General features: G+C 43.5%; 1 protein-coding gene across 5 annotated transcripts in view; it reads right to left on the reverse strand.

The window, feature by feature from the left end:
* LOC132831131 (beta-1,4-mannosyl-glycoprotein 4-beta-N-acetylglucosaminyltransferase-like) overlaps positions 1–22,058 on the reverse strand; it is a 195,265-nt gene that overhangs the window by 29,290 nt on the left and 143,917 nt on the right. The window contains exon 1 of one of the 5 annotated variants that reach the window (XM_060849117.1): positions 8,053–8,136. The exons of 3 other annotated variants lie outside the window; for them this stretch is intronic. In XM_060849117.1, the coding sequence (XP_060705100.1) occupies positions 8,053–8,120 (68 nt within the window). In that variant the 5' untranslated portion in view covers positions 8,121–8,136. Of the gene's footprint in view, positions 1–8,052; positions 8,137–22,058 lie in introns of those variants that run through there. One more of the 5 variants, XM_060849118.1, reaches the window with a different exon arrangement.

Consider the following 22,058-nt stretch of genomic DNA (forward strand, 5'->3'; position numbering starts at 1 on the left):
CTATTACTCTACATTTACCCCACATTTAGGTACATTTAATGCACCTAACCTACACATCCCTGAATGCTATGGACAACTTCAGCACGGTCAATTCAACTAGCTTGCACATCTTTGGACTGTAGGAGGAAACTGGAGCACCTGGAGGAAACCCACACAGACATGAAGAGAATGTGCAAATGCCACACAATTGCCAGAGGCTGAAATTGAACTGGTGCTGTGAGGATGCCGTGCTAACCACTGAGCTGCCCTAAATATATTAATCACGGTAGTGCAGTTTACGTGGTTTATATGGACTTCAGTAAGGCCTCTGACAACATCCCACAAAATGCTAACAGTCCACAGGATCCAAGGCAAGTTGGCAAACTGAACCCAAAATGGACTTCCCTTATTAGACCTCCAAAACTACATCATCTTGCACTTATCAGGATTAAATTTCATCTGCAGTTACTCTGCCCAATTTAGCAGCTGATCTACTGACTGTAACCTGAGACCATTCTCTGCACTACCAACAGCACCAACTTACATGGCATCTGCAAATGGACAAATTATACTTCGACATTCACATCCAAGCTGCTAAATGTACACATCAACAAGAGTCCCAGCAGCAATCCCTGTGGTACACTGCTGATCATAGGCTTCTAATCACAACCATCCAACAACCTTCATTAGCCAAGGGGTAGAATTTAGGAGTAAATTAATAAACAAGATTGCTTAGGCCCCAGATGGAATAGTGTGTGCAGTTCTGATCACCATACTATTGGAAGGACATGATCACACTGGATAGGGGGCAGAGGAGATTCATCAGGATGTTGCTGGTGCAGCATTGAAATGCAGAAGTGTCCTGTAAGTGGATCAGAGATGTTCCACTCGCTGAAAACATAGAAGATCATTCTCCAGAGGTATGTGCCGTAACAGATCTGGGCAGGCCAACTGAAAATATTTACAAATTGAGAGATGCTCCCGATATCCAAGATAGACCTCACTGGATTTTTCATCGGATACTGCCACAAATCCCTCCTGAGGCCATGTCACTCGGAATCTAATAGGGATCTGCCTGGTCTCCACAGCTCTCTACCAAAACAGAACTACACAGAGACTGAAAACCCACAGAGGAAAAGAAACTTCTCATTGTATTTTCAATCTCTTCCTGATACACCTTATCCTTAAGGAATTAAAATCAAAGAACTGGAGTGAGCACAAAGTCAAAATAACAACAGAATGCTTGAGAAACTCAGTAAGTCTGAGTATCCATGGAGATATGTACAGAATTAACAGTGAATCTGAAATTACCTTTACGTTTTAAAAAGCCATGTCCCCTTATCCAGGTTTCTCCAACAAGAGGAGTATTTGTCCTGCATCTACCCTGACAAAGTCCAGTCAGGGTTTTATCAAAACCATAAAAAGATCACCTTTCATCTTAAATGAGTATAGGTTGTACAGGCTTATCCTTTAAGGAATTGGGTGATAGGTTTAGACAGTGGATTTGGATCAGCACAGACTTGGAGGGCCGAAGGGCCTGTTCCTGGACGGCAAATCGTCTTTGTTCGTTTGTCTCAGGAGTGAGTCAAGTGAACCTTCTTTCAATTGCTTCTAATGCAATTATATCCTTCTTCAAATATGGAGACAACTGTACACCGTAGTGCAGATGTGGTCTCACCAAGGCCCTGTACAGTTGCAATAAAACATCACTATTTTTTATATTCCATTCCCCTTACAATAAACAAACATTCCAATCGCATTCCCAATCATCTGCTGTTATCTGCAAAGGAACCTTTTAAGATACATGTATTAGGAAACCCAGATCCTGAGTTTTGCAATCTGTATTTTATTTTCATTCATGGGGATGAAGATGTCGCTAGTATCTACAGTACGTCTCCAATTACCCAGAGAGCAGTCAAAAGTCAACCACATTTGGGTCTGGGGTCACATTTCAGCCAGACCTGGTAAGGCAGTTTCATACCCTAAAAGGACACTAACATCTCTCTTGCTATCATCTTTTTCTCATTCTAAGTTTGAGCTAATTAAAGCCCATATCCATTCATATATCACGCACTGTGTGCTCACCAACCAACTCTGGCTCCTGGATCAGTTTTAAAATTGTAAAAATTCTCAGTGTGCTCACGTCTCTCCATGGTCTTGTCTTTTCCTAGCTCTGATTTATTCACCTTCGTAGATTGAATAGAAGAGCTGAATATTATTTAAATGGAGAAAGGCTACTAAGAAGTGATAGCAAAGAGGGAGTTTGGAGTCCATGTGTATTAAAATAATGAAATAATTACCAGACATGCAGGTAATAGAGAAAGTAAATGGAGTGTTAGCCTTTTTTTCACTGGAGTCAGGTTGGCTGAAGCGGTGTTAGCGGTAACTCCTAGCTTGCAGGTCCAACACATGGCCTCCAGGCAGAGAGACAGCAGTGTCAGTGAGCAGACCAGCAGCTCCTGGCTACAGTAAGCTCAGCGTGGGGACCTCGCAGAACTCCTGGAGCTGGGTTTGGGAGCTCAACCGATGATATTTACGTACTTCCTCTTTATTCTTATAAACCCCAAAATGGTACGGGATTGTGCCGAACACTCTTCACTGTATCTCCATAGATATGACAATAAAATCATTCCTATTTCAAAAGGAAGAGAAATATAAAAAGAAAGAACTCTTGCTTAAAAAAAAAGGAACGAGTTGGATCACAGGTGGAATACTGTACAGATTCAACTCTGAGAAAGTGAGGACTGCAGACGCTGGAGATCAGAGCTGAAAAATGTGTTGCTAGAAAAGCACAGATCAGGATTCTTGAAGAAGGACTTGTGCCCAAAACGTCGATTCTCCTGCTCCTTTGATGCTGCCTGACCTGCTGCGCTTTTCCAGCAACACATTTTTCAGCACTGTCCAGATTCAGGCAACTTATCCTTGGAGAGACACATTGGCACCGGAGATAGTTCTTTTGCTCTCCTTTTTCAAGATCGTACTGCCGTTAATACAGACTCAAAGACATCATTTGGCCTTCATACTGCTTCGGGCATGAACACAATTTGGGAAAACCTATTCTGATCTCATTTCCCATCGCCATCTTTGTCAAAAACAATACTTGGACAGTGTTCTCCCATGGCTCAGGGTTTCTCTTGCTCTCCCTCAGCTGTCTTTGACATTGCACTCTTCAATCCTTATCTACTTGTTAAAAGTAAAGTTGCTGTGTTAAACATCACACAACACCAGGTTATAGTCCAACAGGTTTTTTTGGAAGCACTACCTTTTGGAGCGCTGCTCCTTCATCAGTGGCTGGTAGGCAGGATCATAAGACAATTTAGAGCAAAGTGTGGAGGTGCCAGTGTTGGAATGGGGTGGACAAAGTTAGAAATCACAACACCAGGATATAGTCCAACAGGCTCACCCAGAGACACCAGCCCCCAAAGCACCTCTCCCCCATCAGGCAACTAGTGGGGCAGGATCACAAGGCACAGAATTCACACCACAAGGTCAGAGTCATGCAATCAAAACGATACACTGAATAAATCCAGATTGCGACCAAGTTCCTCATCATCTAGAACTGGCTGCAGGTTTCAGCTCGTTAATAGTAAATCCCATAGACATAGTCCAACAGTCCACCCCAGTCCAAATCTGACACTTCCACATCATGTCAATCACCAACATACAAGCAAACTTCCCTAACCTCTCCACTTTGATCTAAAATGTGAGCAATGATCACCAATTCCCTAACCAGAGGCTAACATATCTTTGCCTATTCAGCCTTGAAGCAAAAAAAACTTCTAAAAAAGTGGTCAACTCTGAAAACACCATACTTGTAACAACTTCAGCAATTCTTATTTCTCAGGCTCCCCATTGTGGCTGCGACTTTTTGGATATTTCATTTTTGTCACTTTTTGCTTCTCCCATTCATTGTGTAGAATTTCCTCCGTAAAATATTTCTTCTACTACTCCCCTTCTGAAGGCATTAAGATTGCCACCGTGCCGCCCCACAGTGGTTAGCACTGCTGTCTCACTGCACCAGAGACCCGGGTTCAATTCCCGCCTCAGGCGACAGACTGTGTGGAGTTTGCACATTCTCCCCGTGTCTGTGGGGGTTTCCTCCGGGTGCTCCGGCTTCCTCCCACCGTACAAAAATGTGCAGGTTAGGTGAACTGGCCATGCTAAATTGCCCGTAGCGTAAAGGTGAAGGGGTAAACGAAGGGGAATGGGTCTCGGTGGGTTGCATTTCTGCAGGTCGGTATGGACTTGTTGGGCCGAAGGGCCTGTTTCCGCACTGTAAGTAATCTAATCTAAAGATCCTCAAAACCTACTGCTTTGACCATATTTTTGAATGCTTTCCTCAAAAACCATCTCTGCAGCTCAGTATCAAGTTTACTTTAACCATTGTTCCTACGGTCAAAGTCAGATCGACAGCAGCACTCAACCATTCCAACTGCACTTTCCAGCACTTGACCCATAGCCTTGTTTGCCATGACATCACAAGTGCACATTAAATACTTACATAGACAGGATAGATAGAGTCATACAGCACGGAAAGAGACCCTTCAGTCCAAACAATCCATGACGAACACAATCCCAAACCAAACTAGACCCACCTGTCTGCTTCTTGCCCATACCCCTCCAAACCCTTCCTTTTTACATACTTATCCACACTCTGTGTGTAAAAGATATTGCCCCTCGTGTCTTTAAGAACTCTCGCTGTTGTCAAAGACTGAGGGCTTCTGCCTGTGTAGGCAGTGAGCTTCAGACTCCCACAACCCTCTGAATGAGAAAGATTTTCTTCACATCTCCTCTAAACCTTCTGCTCATCCCCTTAAATCTCTGCACCCTGATCGCTGATCAAGGTGGGGAATAAGTTTCTTGCCATTTACCTTATGTCAATTTTATACATCACAATCATGTCACCTCTCAATCTCCTCTATTCCATTAAGGAAACCAATCTCAGTCTGTCCAATCTCTTATAACAGATACTCTCACTAGGATGTTAGCTGGGTTAATCTCCTCTACACACACTCCAGTGCTATCACATCAATGGGGATTCCAGAATTGCACACAAACTGTATCTGTGGCCCTAACTAACACTTTACACAGTTCCATCATAACCTTCCTTCCTGTACACTCTATGCCTCAACTACTAAAGGCAAATATACCATATGCCTTAAGCACTTTATCCGCCTGTCCACCAGACCGTTTAAGGTCTCAGGACAAAGTCCCTCAGTACTTCCCATGGTCCTTTGCTTGCCTTGCTTATCCTGTCCAAGTGCATCATCTCACATTTATCCAAATTGAATTCTATTTGCCATTGATCGCCTCTTGTAGTTCCAGGCTGTCCTATTTACTACTCCACCAATTTTTATTTCATCCACAAATGTAATCATCAATCCTTACATTCAAGTCTAAATCATTGATGTAAATTACAAAGGCTCCAACATTGACCCCAACAACTGCGTCCAGTTGGACACAGACTTCCAACTGGAAAAACACCAATCACACTCTGCTTGCTGCCACTCAGCTCATTGCAGATCCATTTTACCAAATTTCATTGGATTCCGCAGGCTCTTACTTTAGTCTCCCAAGCAGAACCCTTGCTGAAGTCCAAATGGACTATATCAAAAGCATTGCCCTCATCTCCACACCTGGTCACCTCCAAAAAATTCAAGTTGGTCAAAAGTGACCTCCCCTTAAAATCAGGAGAGTCGACGTTTCGGGCTGGGGGTGGGGGCGGAGAGGTCAGGAAGAAGATTGCAGGTTAGGAAGGCTGCAGTCTTCTTCCTGACCTCTCCGCCCCCACCCCACTCCGGTCTATCACCCTCACCTTGATCTCCGTCCACCTATCGCATTTCCAACGCCCCCTCCCCCAAGTCCCTCCTCCCTACCTTTTATCTTAGCCTGCTGGACACACTTTCCTCATTCCTGAAGAAAGGCTCATGCCCGAAACGTCGACTCTCCTGCTCCTTGGATGCTGCCTGACCTGCTGCGCTTTTCCAGCAACACATTTTCAGCTCTGATCTCCAGCCCTCACTTTCTTCCCTTAAAATCATACTAGCTGTTTTTGATGAATCCCTGCCTCTCCAAATGCAGATTTATTCTGTCTCTCAGAATTTCTTCCAATAATTTCCCCACCACTGAAGTTAAACTGACCGCTCTGTAGTTTCCTGGCCTATCCCATATTCCCTTCTTGAATGATAACACCATACTGGCTGTCATCCAGCACCTTTCCTATGGCCAGACAAGCATCTCTACTATTGCCTCCGTGCTTCACTCAACAACCTGGAGTATATTTCCATCTAGCCCTTGGGATTTACCAACTTTGAAGCTTGCCAGACCATTCAGAACCTCCTATGAATTTCTTGAATTACATCACAGACCTTCTCCCCGATTTCTATTCACACGTTTCCTCCCACCCGACATGGAGGGGGGACAACAATACAAAGCATTCATTGAGAACCCTACCTACAATCTCAGGCTCCACACACAAATTACTGCTGTTGCCCTTAATAGACCTAGTTGCCTTTTTACCTTTAAATGCACCTGAAAAACAACTTAATTTCCCTTTATTCTACCTGCTATTATAGCTCTCCTAATCTCCCTTTTAAGTTCCCGCTTGCACATTCTTCTGTTTAAGCAAACTAGCCTACACATCCCCAGGCACTACGGGCAATTTAGCATGGCCAAGCCACCCAACCTGCACATCTTTGGACTGTGGGAGGAAACTACAGTGCCCAGCTGAAACCCATGGCAGACACAGAGAATGTGTAAACTTTGAATAGGTCCAGGATCCCTGATGCTGTGAGGTAGCAGTACTAACCACTGAGCCATCATGCCATTCCGATCGAATGGTTTGAGGGGGAAGGTATATAACAATAAAGCTAATCAGATGGACAAAGTTGTACGAAATGAATAGGTTGAAGTATTTACACAAAGGTTATTTAATATAATTGTTTTTACACTTTAAAATATAAAAAAAGTGAAGTGTGATTCTGAGAAATTAAAGCTAAAAAACCTCAGGGTCAGGTGGATGTCCCACCATCAGGAGCTGGAATCTTAACGGACCATTTCAGGCAGGAATAGGCTCCTGGGTTCAAAACCCTCCAGCGTTAACCTACGTGGAAACAGAGGAGTTGCCAACTCAGGTCCGTGGTTTCTGACGGGGAATGGAGCCGCTATTAGCAGAACAGCTTGGACGTGAAGGGCGCTATATCAACGCACGATCTTGCGGGAGGGAGGGTACGCCCAGTGATTAATGGCGCAGTTCTCCTCCAGGCCTGGAGATAGCACGGATATCAGAGGGAAATGGCTAACTGAAGGGGTTAGCCGTGTTCGTGTGGGTCGGGGGGCAGGGGCTTTCTTCACTGGAATTCAACCGAACGATGCAGTGCTGTGGGCTGGGGAAAGACACAACAAGGAATTCCAATAAGACAGCAGCCAATGAGTGAACAACACTCAGCCTCCATATCGCATTGCAGCAAGTCGCAGGAAAATGAAAAAACAGAAAGCTTCCATCACAGGCACAAAGAAATACGTTATTGTTCCTTCCGTGTTTTAACAGCGATTGGCTTCTCCGTTAAGTTCAATGCTGCACCCCCACCCACACACACACACACACAATGCCTGCTTTCACTCTCAGGGTTACATCCCTCACTTCTGCTGTGATTCCGTGTGAACACATACCCCCCAAAACAAGTCAAACTCTAAACAACAGCACAGTGTGTAGCGAGTGAATCACTCACACAAACAGGCTTGCTATAACGGGGGCGTAGAAATGTCGCCAAACGCGGCATTGCACATATGTTAGAGAGCGCATGGTGAACATCAAATAGATTTCCAGTTGAAGAGGGGGGGCACATTTCACCCTTCAGCTAGATAATAAGGCCCCAGCTTTACTTGAAAGGTGAGAGACAGTGAAAAGACTGCTGTGGGATATCAGAAACACAGCCACATCGCTAACAATCTATAATCGAGAATGCACAACTTAGGCAAGTGAAATATTGATTTAATTTTAAATCCCTGACCCCCCCCCCCCCCCACAAGACAGGTTCTGTGCAACGATCATTAAAGTCAGCGGCTACTCACACAATTTTCCCCGGTGCCTCAGCCTGCAGAACTTGTCCAGCACATCTCACAACCGGCAGACTCAGCATCGCCTTATCTCCTCTATCAAACTTCACAAGTTTAGACTCGCTCTCAGTGGCCAGCCTCAGATCATCCCCATCGTCACCGCTTGGGCAGGGACAGGAACCATGTTGAAATGGTTACTGTCGTTCAAGATGGGTGATAGCAGATCAGTTTAGATTTTGACTTAAAGGCATGTGTTTTTTTAAAATTGTGTATGGGTGTGGGGTTTAATGATTAATTCTCAGTATTTCTGGAATCATGATTTTTTTTAAAAGTAGCAGTATAAGAGAGCGCGCCCCTGGGGTGGTGCTGGAATTTGTTTGCATTGGCAGAGTCTTCAGCAGACAGTAAATACCGAGTATTGGCTTGCTTTCAGTTCGAAAACATCAGGAATTGATTGTTTTGGCTCTCGGGGAAAAAAATAGCTTGGAATGCTCTTGTCTCAGTCTGCAGATGTTCTGCCTGAAATAGGACATACAAAACAGTAACAAGAACAGAAACTGCTGCAAAAGCTCAGCGGGTCTGGCAGCATCTGTCAAAGAACTCAGTTAATGTTTTACGTCGGGTGACCCTTCTTCAGAACACTCATATGGAACAGTTTTGTTTAAAGAAAGGAGTTATTTTGAAAAGATGGGAAATAGATTATCTCCAGCTTAGTCAAAAGTTCCAAACCAGAAGTATTTGGGTAGAATCCTAAAGGGATTCTTTTAATTAGAAATAACTTTTTTTTACATTAGATTCCCTACAGTGTGAAAACAGACCTTTGGCCCAACAACTCCACACCGACCCTCGGAAGAGTAACCCACCCAGACCCATTCCCTTCTGACTAAAGGTGGTTTAAGCTCAGTTGTGAAACTAATCAAGAAAAAGGTGATCAATTTCAAGATGTGGTAGAAAAGGAAGCCAACTCTGCTACTGCAGTATTGTAAATTAATATTATTGGGATAGATAGAATTGTTTTTCAATTTTTAAATAGTGTCACATGTAAATATTCTACTTTATCTGCATTTCTTTTGGGAGAAACTTTTGTTTCATTGTTAAAACCAAATGTACAGCATTACAAGCTTACAGTTCAGTGGAAGACCACCACATTACACACTATCTAAAAATCTGTTCTGAAGGTTTACTCCTGCTTTTAGGGAGGTTTTAAACTAATTTGTTTTGGGGGGGGGGGGAGGGAGGGAGGGAGAGAGGAAGGCTGGTGCACAGAGTAGATGTAAAGTCAGGAGCAAGGTCCAATACTCGGAGAGTTCAGCAGGCAGAGGAGACAGGCAGGCAAAGGCAAATGGGAGGACTGGAAGACTAAAAAATTGTACTTATTTTAAACGCAAGGAGCCTGACTGGTCAGGTGCATGAACTCAGCAATGCTGATCAGCATGGAAGAATACAACATTGCTGCAATCACAGAGACATGTCTGAAGGGAGGGCATGGCTGGCACTCCCCATTCCAGTATAATAGATGTTTTAGGCATGATTTTTGGAAGGGGTGGAGTGTAGAATGAGAGAGAGGTGGGGCACTACATGGAGAGATAGCCAGCAAATGAGGGAGAATGTCATTTGAAGATACGTAGAAAATATATTTTAAAAAAAAGAGGTCATGATATGGAGATGCTGATGTTGGACTGGGGTGTACAAAGCTTAAAAATCAGAACACCAGGTTTATAATCCAACAGGTTTATTTGGAAGCACTAGCTTTCGGAGTGCTGATTTTTCATCAGGTGGTTGTGGAGTGTAAGACTGTAAGACACAGGTCTTATAGCCTTAACCTCCACAACTACCTGATGAAGGAGCAGCACTCCGAAAGCTCGTGCTTCCAAATAAACCTGTTGGATTATAACCTGGTGTTGCGTTATTTTTAACTAAAACAAAAAGTGATTACTTTGCTGGGATTACACCACAGACCCCCCAAAAGAGACAGTGATTGAGGAGCAGAAATATAGGCCAGTCACAGAGAGGGGAATAAGGTTCAGTAGGAGATTTCAACTTTGCTAACATTAACTCAGATCGCCTTAGAATCAAAGGATTAAACAGATTTGAATTTTTATAAGTGCATCATGAGAGCTTTTTGTGCCAGTGCATAGATAATCTGACTAGAGATGGGCAGAGCTAGACCTAACCATAGGGAATGAATCTGGTCAAGTGGTTGAAGGGTAGGTAGGGAAGAGCATTTTGGGGATAATGACCAAGTTTCAAAGGCATTATGGGAAGGGATAAGGACAGAGCAGAAATTAAAGTGGGTGAGGGGGAAGAGAGGAGGGAAAGAAGCCAATTTCAATATCATTAGACAAAATCTGGCAAACTGGAAGCAATGACTTGCAGGTAAGTCTACATTTGCAAGAGCGAAAGGGCAACAAGTCCTAGATGTCAAGGTGTAGAAAGTGTGATGAAGAAAAAGGAAGCATACATTAGTAAGTAGATTGTTCAGGAGTATAAAGTGTGTTAGGCGGCCTTAAAGAAATTCGGAAGAGTCACCACAAAATATCTTCAACAGATAGGATTAAGGCAAGCTCCATGCAGTCTAAACGTATGGTTAGAGCAAAAGGATTATCAGGAAAAGAGTGAAGCCTATGAGAAACCAAAGGGCAATGTGTGCATGGAGCCAGAGGATGTGGGGGGCGGGGGGGGGGGGGGGGAAATGGGTGGGAAGTCTCAAGTGAATACTTGTCATCCAAATTTGACAGAGAAAGATACTGTAACTTGAGATTTCAGTTGGGATAGAGACATCACGTTAAGATTAATAAAGGAGGTGGTACTAGATGTTTTAGTGGGCATAAGGTGCATAAATCCCCAGACCCTGATAAGATGTATCCCATGCTGTAAGGGAGGAGACTGCTGGGGACCTGGCAGAGATATTTCATACCTTGCTAGTCACAGGTGACAAAAGGAATAATTTTGTTCCTTTATTCCAACAGGACAGCAGGAATAGGCGAGGTAAATCTAGCTAGTATGGAAGTTATTGTAAAAAAGCACTCCGAGGGACAGGATTAAACATTTGAAAAGGCAGGAATTGGTCAAGGATAGATAGTCGGCACTGATTTGTTTGGAGATCATATCCAACTAATTCAGTTGAGACTTTTTTAAAAAAAAAAGTGTGACTAGGATCATAGAATCCTTACAATGCGGAAACAGGCCATTCGGCCCGACAGGTCCACAGCGACCCTCTGAAGATGTATCCAACCCAAACCCATTCCCCTACCCTATTACCCTGACTAATGCACCTAACCTACACATCCCTGGACACTGAACAATTTAGCATCACCAATCCACCTAACTTTGCACATCTTTGGACTGTGGGAGGAAACCAGACACTCGGAGGAAACCCATACAGACTCAGAGAATGTGCAAACGCCACACAGACAGTTGCCAGAGGCTGGAATTGAACCTGGGTCCCTGGTGCTGTGAGGATGCCGTGCTAATCACTGTGCTGCCCTAAATATATTAATCACGGTAGTGTAGTTTACGTGGTTTATATGGACTTCAGTAAGGCCTCTGACAACATCCCACATGGAATACTAGACCAAAATGCTAACAGTCCACAAGTTGGCAAACTGAACCCAAAATGGACTTCCCTTATTAGACCTCCAAAACTACATCATCTTGCACTTATCAGGATTAAATTTCATCTGCCGTTACTCTGCCCAATTTACCAGCTGATCCTGAGACTGTAACCTGAGACCATTCTCCGCACTACCAGCAGCACCAACTGACATGGCATCTGCAAATGGACGAATTATACTTCGACATTCACATCCAAGCTGTTAAAACGTACACAATATCAACAACATCAGCAAGGGTCCCAGCATCAATCCTTGTGGTACACTGATGATCATAGGCTTCTAATCACAACCAACCACCAACCTTCATTAGCCAGGGGGTAGAATTTAGGAGTAAATTAATAAATAACATTGCTTAGGCCCCAGATGGAATAGTGTGTGCAGTTCTGATCACCATAATATTGGAAGGACATGATCACACTGGATAGGGGGCAGAGGAGATTCACCAGGATGTTGCTGGTGCAGCATTGAAATGCAGAAGTGTCCTGTAAGTGGATCAGAGATGTTCCACTCGCTGAAAACATAGAAGATCATTCTCCAGAGATATGTGTCATAACAGATCTGGGCAGGTTAACTGAAAATATTTACAATTTGTAAGATGCTCCCAATGTCAAGTTTGACCTCACTGGATTTTTCATCAGATACTGCCAAAAATCCCTCCTGAGGCCATGTCACTCGGAATCTAATAGGGATCTGCCTGGTCTCCACAGCTCTCTACCAAAACAGAATTACACAGAGACTGAAAACCCACAGAGGAAAAGAAACTTCTCATTGTATTTTCAATCCCTGCCTGATACACCTTATCCTTAAGGAATTTTGAAAAGAAAAGAGAACTGGAGTGAGCACAAAGTCAAAATAACAACTGAATGTTTGAGAAACTCAGTAAGTCTGAGTATCCATGGAGATAGGCACAGAATTAACAGTGAATCTGAAATTACCATTGTTTTTAAAAAGCCATGTCCCCTTATCCAAGTCTCTCCAACAAGAGGAGTATCTGTCCTGCATATACCCTGCCAAAGTCCAGTCAGGGTTTTATCAAAACCATAAAAAGATCACCTTTCATCTTAAATGAGTAAAGATTACATAGAACATAGAACAGTATAGCACAGAACAGGCCCTTCAGCCCACGATGTTGTGCTGACCATTAATCCTCATGTATGCACCCTCAAATTTCTGTGACCATATACATGTCCAGCAGTCTCTTAAACGTCCTCAATGACCTTGCTTCCACAACTGCTGCTGGCAATGCATTCCATGCTCTCACAACTCTGTGTAAAGAACCCGCTTCTGACATCCCCTCTATACTTTCCTCCAACCAGTTTAAAACTATGACCCCTCATGTTAGTATTTTTCTGCCCTGGGAAATAGACTCTGGCTATCGACTCTATCTATGCCTCTCATTATCTTGTATTATGTTGTACAGGCTCAATCTTTTGTCACATAATAAGCCCATTATCTCAGGAGTGAGTCAAGTGAGTCTTCTTTCAACTGCTTCTAATGCAATTATATCCTTCTTCAAATATGGAGACCAAAACTGTACACCATAGTGCAGATGTGGTCTCACCAAGGCCCTGTACAGTTACAATAAAACATTACTATTTTCATATTCCATTCACCTTACAATAAACAAACATCCCCATCGCATTCCCAATCATCTGCTGTTATCTGCAAAGGAACCTTTTGAGGTACACATATTAGGAAACCCAGATCCTGAGTTCTGGGATCTGTGTTTTATTTTCATTTGCAGAGTGAAGGTGTCACTGGCTATGCCAGCATTTATTGTGCATCCCTAATTACCCAGAGAGGGGTTAAAAGTCAACCACATTTGGGTCTGGGGTCACATTTTGGCCAGACCAGGTAAGGCAGTTTCATTCCTTAAAAAGGGCATTATCAGCCAAGTGGATTTTTACAACATGATCACCTTTAGACGCTTAATTCCAGATTTTTATTAAATTCAACTTCCTCTATCTGCTGCAGAGGCGTTGAACCTGGGTTCCCACAGCATTAGCTGTGTCTCTTGATAAGCCACTGAGCCGTTGCTCAACCTCCTCTGGATGGCATACTTTCTCATCCACCTTGATCATTAGCAGTTAAGACAAACGCTGGGGACCACACTGGGAAACACACCATCCATGTAGAGTGAGCAAGCTAACATTGAGTCTAGATGACTTTTCATCTTTAGCAACTGTATACTCCATCCCACATCTTAATCATCGACATTAGCCATTTGTCACCTGTCAAGGCCCCCAACCGCAATGACTGTGACCTTCCACTGGTTACAGCTGACCAACCTGGACAGCACGGTGGCTAGCACTGTTGCCTCAGCACCAGGGAAGGGGATCGATTCCAGCCTCGGGTGACTGTTTGTGTGGAACCTGCAGAGTCTCCATGTTGGTGGGGTTTCCTCCTCCAACAAAGATGTACAGGTTAGGTGGATTGGCCATGCTAAATTGCCCCGTAATGTTCAGCGATTTACACGTTAGGTGAGTTAACCAGCCAGAAAACAAGGGCAGAGCGTGGTGCTGGAAAAGCACAGCTAGTCAGCCAGCATCCGAGGAGCAGAGGAATCGATGTTTCGGGCATAAGCCCTTCATCCTGATGAAGACTCTCCTGCTCCTCAGATGCTGCCTGAGTGGCTGTGGTTTTCCAGCAGCACACACTCGACTCCGATCGCCAGCATCTGTAGTCCTCCTTTTTGCCTAGAAGACCAGCAGAGATACATGAGAACACCACCACCTGCCAGCCATTCACCATCCTGACTTGGAAGCATATTACTGCTCCTTCACGGTCACTGGGCCAAAATGCTAGAACTCTCTCCCAAACAGCATGATGGGTTTAACTACATCCCTTGAACAGCAGTGGGGGCAACCTCACCTCAATGTTTTACTTGTCCTCTGGCCACTTGTGATATTGGAGGGTGAAATCATGCAGCACTCCCCGTGAACAACTCCACTTTTAATGTTTATGAACATATCTCAAAGACCCTCCATTCCTTTATTTCCCTTCACACCTTTTGAACCAAGCTGGAACAGGAAAAGGAGCACCACAATAGATCACTTCAGATTTTATGTTGTTCATAGGTGGATTTTCATTCAGTAACTTTATTAATTAGTGCTTACATGTTGGACTCTGACAACACCAGGTACAGTTGTAAATGTGGACATGTTATACTACACTAGAAATGGCAAATCACAGGATACTGTTCGACCGTAAGCCAACTAGGCCAGTAGAACGGACACACCCTCCTGCCTAATTATTTCCCCCAATCCCACACCTCCCCAGTCAACCCCACAGCCCCATGCACTTGCCCTACACATTATCCCAACCACTACAAAGACAAGACCAATTTAACTAAATCTTTGCAAAGCTGCCAGTAAATCACAGGGGATATGCACAATTCCTGATGTTTGACACTGCAGAATAAGCAGTATGAACGTTAGTGAATAGCCTGAACTTATCACTTAGAATTGTTTGGCAGCATTTTGGACACACTCCCACCACCCTCCACAGCTCAACCAGCACACTGCTGCCCGGTGGCTTTGGTGAGGATTCTGGGGCAGTAACCCACAGTCCTTCAACAGCACAATAACAATCCGAGACACATGACACTCCATCCCACAGCTCAGTAACCCAACAATTTTGCTGGGGAGTAAATCCGCACTAACAGGCAAACCATTGCTTTCTTCAAAACAGAGCTGGAGTGACACAACATCCAACATGACACAAACCAAAACATAATGATTCAGTGGGTACCACTGCTGCCTCTCAGCACCAAGTTCAAGTTCACCCTCGGGCGACTGTCTGTGTGGAGTTTGCACATTCTCCCTTTGTCTGGGTGGATTTCCTCTGGATACTCTGGTTTCCTCCCACAGTCCAAAGATGTGCAGGTTAGGGGGACTGGCCATGCCATGTTGTCCTGTAGTGTCCAGGGATATGTGCGCTAGGTGAGTTAGCCATGGGAAATGCAGGGTTACAGGGATGTAGTGGGTCTGGGTGGACTGGATGGGCTGAACAGCCTCCTTCCACACTGTAGGGATTTTATGATTTATGTAGGGTAGTCCACCTGCAGTCTCCTCAATCCAGTCTCAAGGGCTTTGATTGTAAGAAAGCCACAATAGTCATAGTATTACTGACAATCACCAGCATACTCCTCAAAATCCTTGATGTATGAACAGAATGTATCAAGCAGACAGGACCATGCAGATCAGCTTACTGTTCCAAGGACAGCTCTTCAACAAGACGTAATTGCTCTGTGCTGAGATGGAGCCGGCCCAGGAAACACAGATTCACAGGACAATTCAAATTTGTGTTGTGTTATCTAAAATGTCAGGCACTAAAATAATTTAAAATATAAGCAACATCAAAAATTCACCCCAGGTGAGAGGAAATCATCATTCCAGGTTAGAACATTTGTACGAAAGACAAAAAAAAGGGGTAAATAAAACAGGAAAGTAAAGGAGCATTCCTGATTAAGAGGGATTCAGAATTATGAAGGCTTTTACACCAAAGAATTAACGGTTTTGTCATTGTTTCTACTCCTCACAATCTTCTTCCACTTTCCTTAGTTTAGCATCCAGCTTTCCCTGCAATACATCAACACTACTCCTTGTAACCATTTCCCAGGGGCACACGTTCCACATTCTCACCAATCCCCGAGCAAAGAGACTTCCTTCTGATTGGATTTACTGCTTATAATTTTGGTCCCTCATCTGGTTTCCTTCACTTCTCTAGATTACCACATCAAGGGACAGCCCTCTCTGAGCTGGAGAAAGAACCAAATGCCACACTTCTTGGAAGATTCAACTTCTCTGTTCTGCTATCATTCTGGGCAATTTTTCTGGACCTTCTCTAATATATCATTAGCTGTTTATTAAAAATACACATGAGAACTGTACATTGCATACTAATCAAGGGTCTGCACATCAGATACAACCTGTTTAGGTCCCAAGTCTCACTTTAGAAATATGTGGCTTAAATTTTGTTATGACACCACTGAGCTTTGTGATTTGAGAAGAGAAGAGAATTAATATGCTGGCAGGGAGGTTTGCTAGAGCTGCTCAAAAGGATTTAAATTATTAAGATGGGGTGGTGGGACTGAGGGAGAAAGTGAGGAAAGAGCTCAGTCTGAGACTAGTACAGTTGGAAAAACAGAACAGTCCAGTACAGTACAGGACCTTTGGCCCTCAATGTTGTACCAGCCTTTTTATCCTACTCTAACATCAAACTAACTTACATACCCTTCATTGCACTATCTTCCATGTGTCAATCCAAGAGTCGCTTAAATGTCCCTACTGTATCTGACTCTGCTACCACTGCTGGCAGTGCATTCCAAGGAGCAAGTCAAACAAACAGTCAGGGCAGACAGGAACGAAGCAGAGAGCAAGGTAGGACTGATAAATTATACTGCATTATTTCAATGCAATAGGCCTAACAGGGAAAGCAGATGAACTCCAGGCATGGTTGGAAACATGGGACTGGGATAACACAGCAATTACAGAAACATGGCTAAGAAATGGACAGGACTGGCAGCTTAATGTTCCAGGATACAAATGCTACAGGAAGGATAAAAAGGAAGGCGAGAGAGGAGGGGAACTGGCTTTTTTTAACAAGGGATAACATTACGGCTATACTTATGGAGGATATTCCCAGGAATACATCCAGGGAAGTTATTTGGGTTGAATTGAGAAGACAGAGAGGGATGATCGGGAGGAAGCATACATCAAGTTTATACAGCAGAGATAGAGTAAATCCTTAGAAGAATATAAAGGCAGGAAGAGTATACTTAAGAGGGAAATCAGGAGGGGAAAAAAGGGGACACAAGATAGCTTTGGCAAACAGGGTTAAGGAGAATCCAAAGGGTTTTTAAAAATATATTAAAGGACAAAAGGGTAACTTGGGAGAGAATAGACCCCTCAAAAATCAGCAAGGCAGTCTGTGTGTGGAACTGCAGGAGATGGGGGGGAAGTTACTAAATGAGTATTTTGCTTACTGTGGGGAAGGTAATGGAAGATATAGGATGTGGGGAAATAGATGGTGACATCTTGAAAAACGTCCATATTACAGAGGTGGTGGTGCCGAATATCTTGAAATGCATAAAAGTGGATGAATCCTCAGGACCTGATCAGGTGTACCCTAGAACTCTGTGGGAAGTAGAGAAGTGATTGCTGGGCCACTTGCTGAGATATTTATATCATTGATAGTCACAGGTGAGGTGCTGGAAGACTGGAGGTTGACTAATGTGGTACCATTATTTAAGAAAGGTGGTAAGGAAAAGCAAGGGAATGAAAGATCAGTGAGCTAGACATCTGTGGTGGGCAGGTTGTTGGAGGGAATCCTGAGGGACAGGGTTTACATGTATTTGGAAAGGCAAGGACTGATTAGGGATTGTCAGCGTGGCTTTGTGCTTCGGAAATCATGTCTCACAAACTTGATTAAGTTTTCTGAAGTAACAGAGAGGATTGATGAGGACGGAGCAATGAATGTGATCTATATGGACTTCAGTAAAGCTTTCGACAAGATTCCCATGGGAGACTGATTAGCAAGGTTAGATCTTATGAAATACAGGGCAATCTAGCCATTTGGATACAGATTACAGCAGGAACTTGATCAAATGGGCTGAGTGGCAGATGGAGTTTAATTTAGGTAAATGCAAGGTGCTGCATTTTGGAACGGCAAATCAGGGCAGGACTTACACAATTAATGGAGAGGTCTTAGGGAGTGTTGCTGAACAAAGAGAATTTGGAGTGCAGGTTCACAGCTCCTTGAAAGTGGAGTCACAGGGAGATAGGATAGTGAAGGCGGCATTTTGTATGCTTTCCTTTATTAGTCAGAACATTATAGGAGTTAGGACGTCATGTTGCGGCTGTGCAGGACATTGGTTAGCCCACTTTTGTAATAGTGTGTGCAATTCCAGTCTCCCTCCTAGAAGGATGTTGCAAATCTTTTCTGAAGCCTTTAAAGGATGTTGCCAGGGTTTGACATTTAGGGAAAGGGTGAATAGTCTGGGGTTATTTTTCCTGCAATGTCAGAGGCTGAGGGGTGACCTTATAGAGGTTTATAAAATCATGTGGGGCATGGATAGGGTAAATAGACAAGGTCTTTTCCCAGGGGTGGGGGAGTTCAGAATAAGAGGACAAAGGTTTAGGGTGAGAGGAGAAAGATTTTAAAGGGACCTAAGAAGCAACCTTTTCACACAAAGGGTGGTACATGAGCTGCCAGAGGAAATGGCGGAGGCTGGTATAATTACAACATTTAAAAGGGATCGGGATGGGTACATGAATACCAAGGGTTTAGAGGGATATGGGCCAAGTGCTGCCAAATGGGATTAGATTCATTTCGAATATCTGGTTGGCATGGATGAGCTGGACTGCAGGGTCTGTTTCTGTGCTGTACATCTCTATGACTATAAATGTACGTCCCGACCCCATTTTAGACTCCCATTACAGGGAACAGGTACTATTTCTCCTAGTAGAGCACACCCTCTCACCCCCTTCAGTAAACTATATTTTCACACTGATTTTGCATTTGCATTCCATGTAGTTTTGCATCATAGTGCAGTCCTCCTCTGTATGAACGAGAACAGCCAATAGGATGTCATTTGCATTCTGAAACTGTACTTTGATTCATCATTAATATAAACAAGTCAACAGTGGCCTCACCACCAATGGCCAGTACAACATGACTTCCTGGATCAGAGTGGTGCTGGAAAAGCATAGCAGGTCAGGCAGCATCCAAGGAGCAGGAAAATTGACATTTCGGGCAAAAGCTCTACATCAGGAATGAGATCTCTCCACTGTTAGAGGCTCCCTTCCTCCTTTTCTTGCTCCTCAGATGCTGCCTGACTTGCTGTGCTTTTCCAGCACCACTCTAATCTAGACTCTAATCTCCAGCATTTGCAGTACCCACTTCCACAAACAAAAACTTTCCAACCAAGTAACAAACTTCAAACCATTTTTTTTGTAGCCAGATTGCAAACATTCTCCAACTTGCCCCCTATCTCCATATATTCGCCCATTGGAGAGAGGTTGTCAGGCTATGTTAGGCCAGATTATATCTACATCATCCTCAACTACTCGGACAGTGCTTTAAAAGGATTCAATAAATTTGAGCAAACGTGAACCTCCTTTTTTGTAATTCACACTATTACATTTGTCATTTCTTGATGAGTTTCTGCTATATCTTTGAATAAAGAATATCCTTCCATCAGTGTTTGGCATAGTCCACACTTTTAACTCTCTTTTTAAAATACATGAACTTCATTCCTCATTCATCTTGCACAATTCTCTTTCCTAATGAATTCTCATATCACAGTGACATCAGCATCTACTTTATCTTTCAATAGACACACAGATTACAAAAATGGGTGGGGGTGGGGGGGAAGATAGGTGGTTTTGAGGAAGTGGAAAGGCTGCACAAGGACTTGGACAGGCTAGGAGGTTGTATTCCATCTACCACTTCTTTGTCTAATGAGGACAAGTTTGAGGGTATGCACTTTGGCAGGAAAATAGAGGCATAGACTGTGTTCTAAATGGGGAATGGCTTTGGAATTATGAAGCACAAAAGGATTGGAGAGTCTCGGTTCACAATTCTCAGTGAGCACACGGCGGGGTGATGGCCTACAGGTATTACTGCTGGTCTGTTCATCCGGAGATGCAAGTAATGTGCCGGAGACCTGGGTTGGAGCTCTGCCAATGACAGATGATGAAACCGGAATTTAACAAAAGAAAGTGACAATTATGAAACCATTATTAATTGTTATGAAAATCCCACTGGGTTCACTAACGTCCATTTTTGCCTGATCTGGCCTACACGTAACTCCAGACTCTCAGCAATATGGTTGACTCTCAACTACCCCCTGGGACAGGCAATAAATGCTGGCTTAGCCAGCGACGCCCATGAATGAGATTTTTTTTAAAAAGTTTCAGTTGACAACTTAAGAAGGTAAATGCAATGTTAGTCATCTAGCCCCCTTGAAATGAATGCAAGAGCAGGAATGTATTGCAGAGGCTGTGCAAGGCTCGGGATGGACTGTATTTGGAACACTGTGAGCAGTTTTAGCTCAATTTATTGAAGTTACATAGATCATTCCATGAAGGTAGCAGCAATGCGTAGCTAAATGAGAGCCATTACAAAGTGATTGCAAATGAGTTGCAACAGGTGAGTTAGGGGATGGCACATGTGTAACACCACAGCAGCCGTTCTCTGTCAAAATCTATAAGTTGCAGCATGATCTGTTATCATACGCTCTCAAATATACTTGGTCTCTCCAAGTATCTTTTTTTTTTAAGTTTTACTGGCAAATGGTGAAATAATATTCTTTACTATTTGTCATTTCACCATTATTCCCCTTGAGTTTAATATTGGAACCAATTCACTGCCCTAGCCACTTTTTCATTTGTTTTTGTGCTTGCAACAGTATAGATAAGTGAACTGGGTTTAGGTGGGTGTTTGGAGTTGAGCATAGGGGTTGGTGTTTTTGCAGGATCAGTCACTTTGGGGAAGTATCTCTCTGATACTCACTGCCCATTATTTCTCGAAGTTTTCAAAGGCAGGTGGGATTTCTTGTGTTAAAAAAAATCTAAACGAGGAGCAAGTTACAGAAATTGCACTGAAGATTGCTTAGAGCATTCCCAAACAAAAGCTGCAAAGGCATAGCATTGAAGCATTTGACTAATTTAGTTTACAGCTAGCTGGAGGGAAAACAAACACTATTCAAATTAAACACCAAAAAAAGCAGAGGAGCCAAATGAGGCGATTCAATAGCAGAGATTATAGTAAACAGGAAATGCCAGAATTATTTGAATATTTACAAAAAAACTGGGTTATCAGGTGCAATTCTGTGACTTGAACAGAGTCACGAGATTCTCAGTATCAATTCTGCAGAGTTATAGCAGGAGGCGAAAGCTTAAGTGCCGTGACTCAGCAAGCACTGCACTATCAGGGTTGTCACTTCTCAAAAATGCTCTTGAACCAAAATCCCACTCTCATCTGTACGCAAATAACCCCACGGCACCAATGAGAGAGGAGCAGGAGAGTCATTACCAGTGGTCAGGGCTACTATTCATCTCTCAATCAACATCATGAAAACAATTCTGTGATCACCAGCCTGCATGAGGGAACTTGGTGGGTAAAGATTGGCTGCCAAGCTTGCTACGTTAACAGGCACCACCTTTCAGGAAGTATTGCTTTTGGCAAGTTCTGAAGTGGTTGATAAACACGAGGCTTTCTTTCCAGATAAGACTAATAGGAGGTTGGGTTAAGGCCTTCCTGTACATGGATGACATCACAGTTTTCTGCACAGACTCATGAGCATCTGTGACCAGTCTGAATGGGCCTCAGGGGCCAAGGTAAATCGCAGAAACAGCAAGGCCATGGTCTTTGGAAACTGGGTTGACCAATCCTCTATCCCCT

Source organism: Hemiscyllium ocellatum, chromosome 33, assembly GCF_020745735.1.
Source record: "Hemiscyllium ocellatum isolate sHemOce1 chromosome 33, sHemOce1.pat.X.cur, whole genome shotgun sequence".
NCBI classification, from domain to species: Eukaryota; Metazoa; Chordata; class Chondrichthyes; order Orectolobiformes; family Hemiscylliidae; genus Hemiscyllium; species Hemiscyllium ocellatum.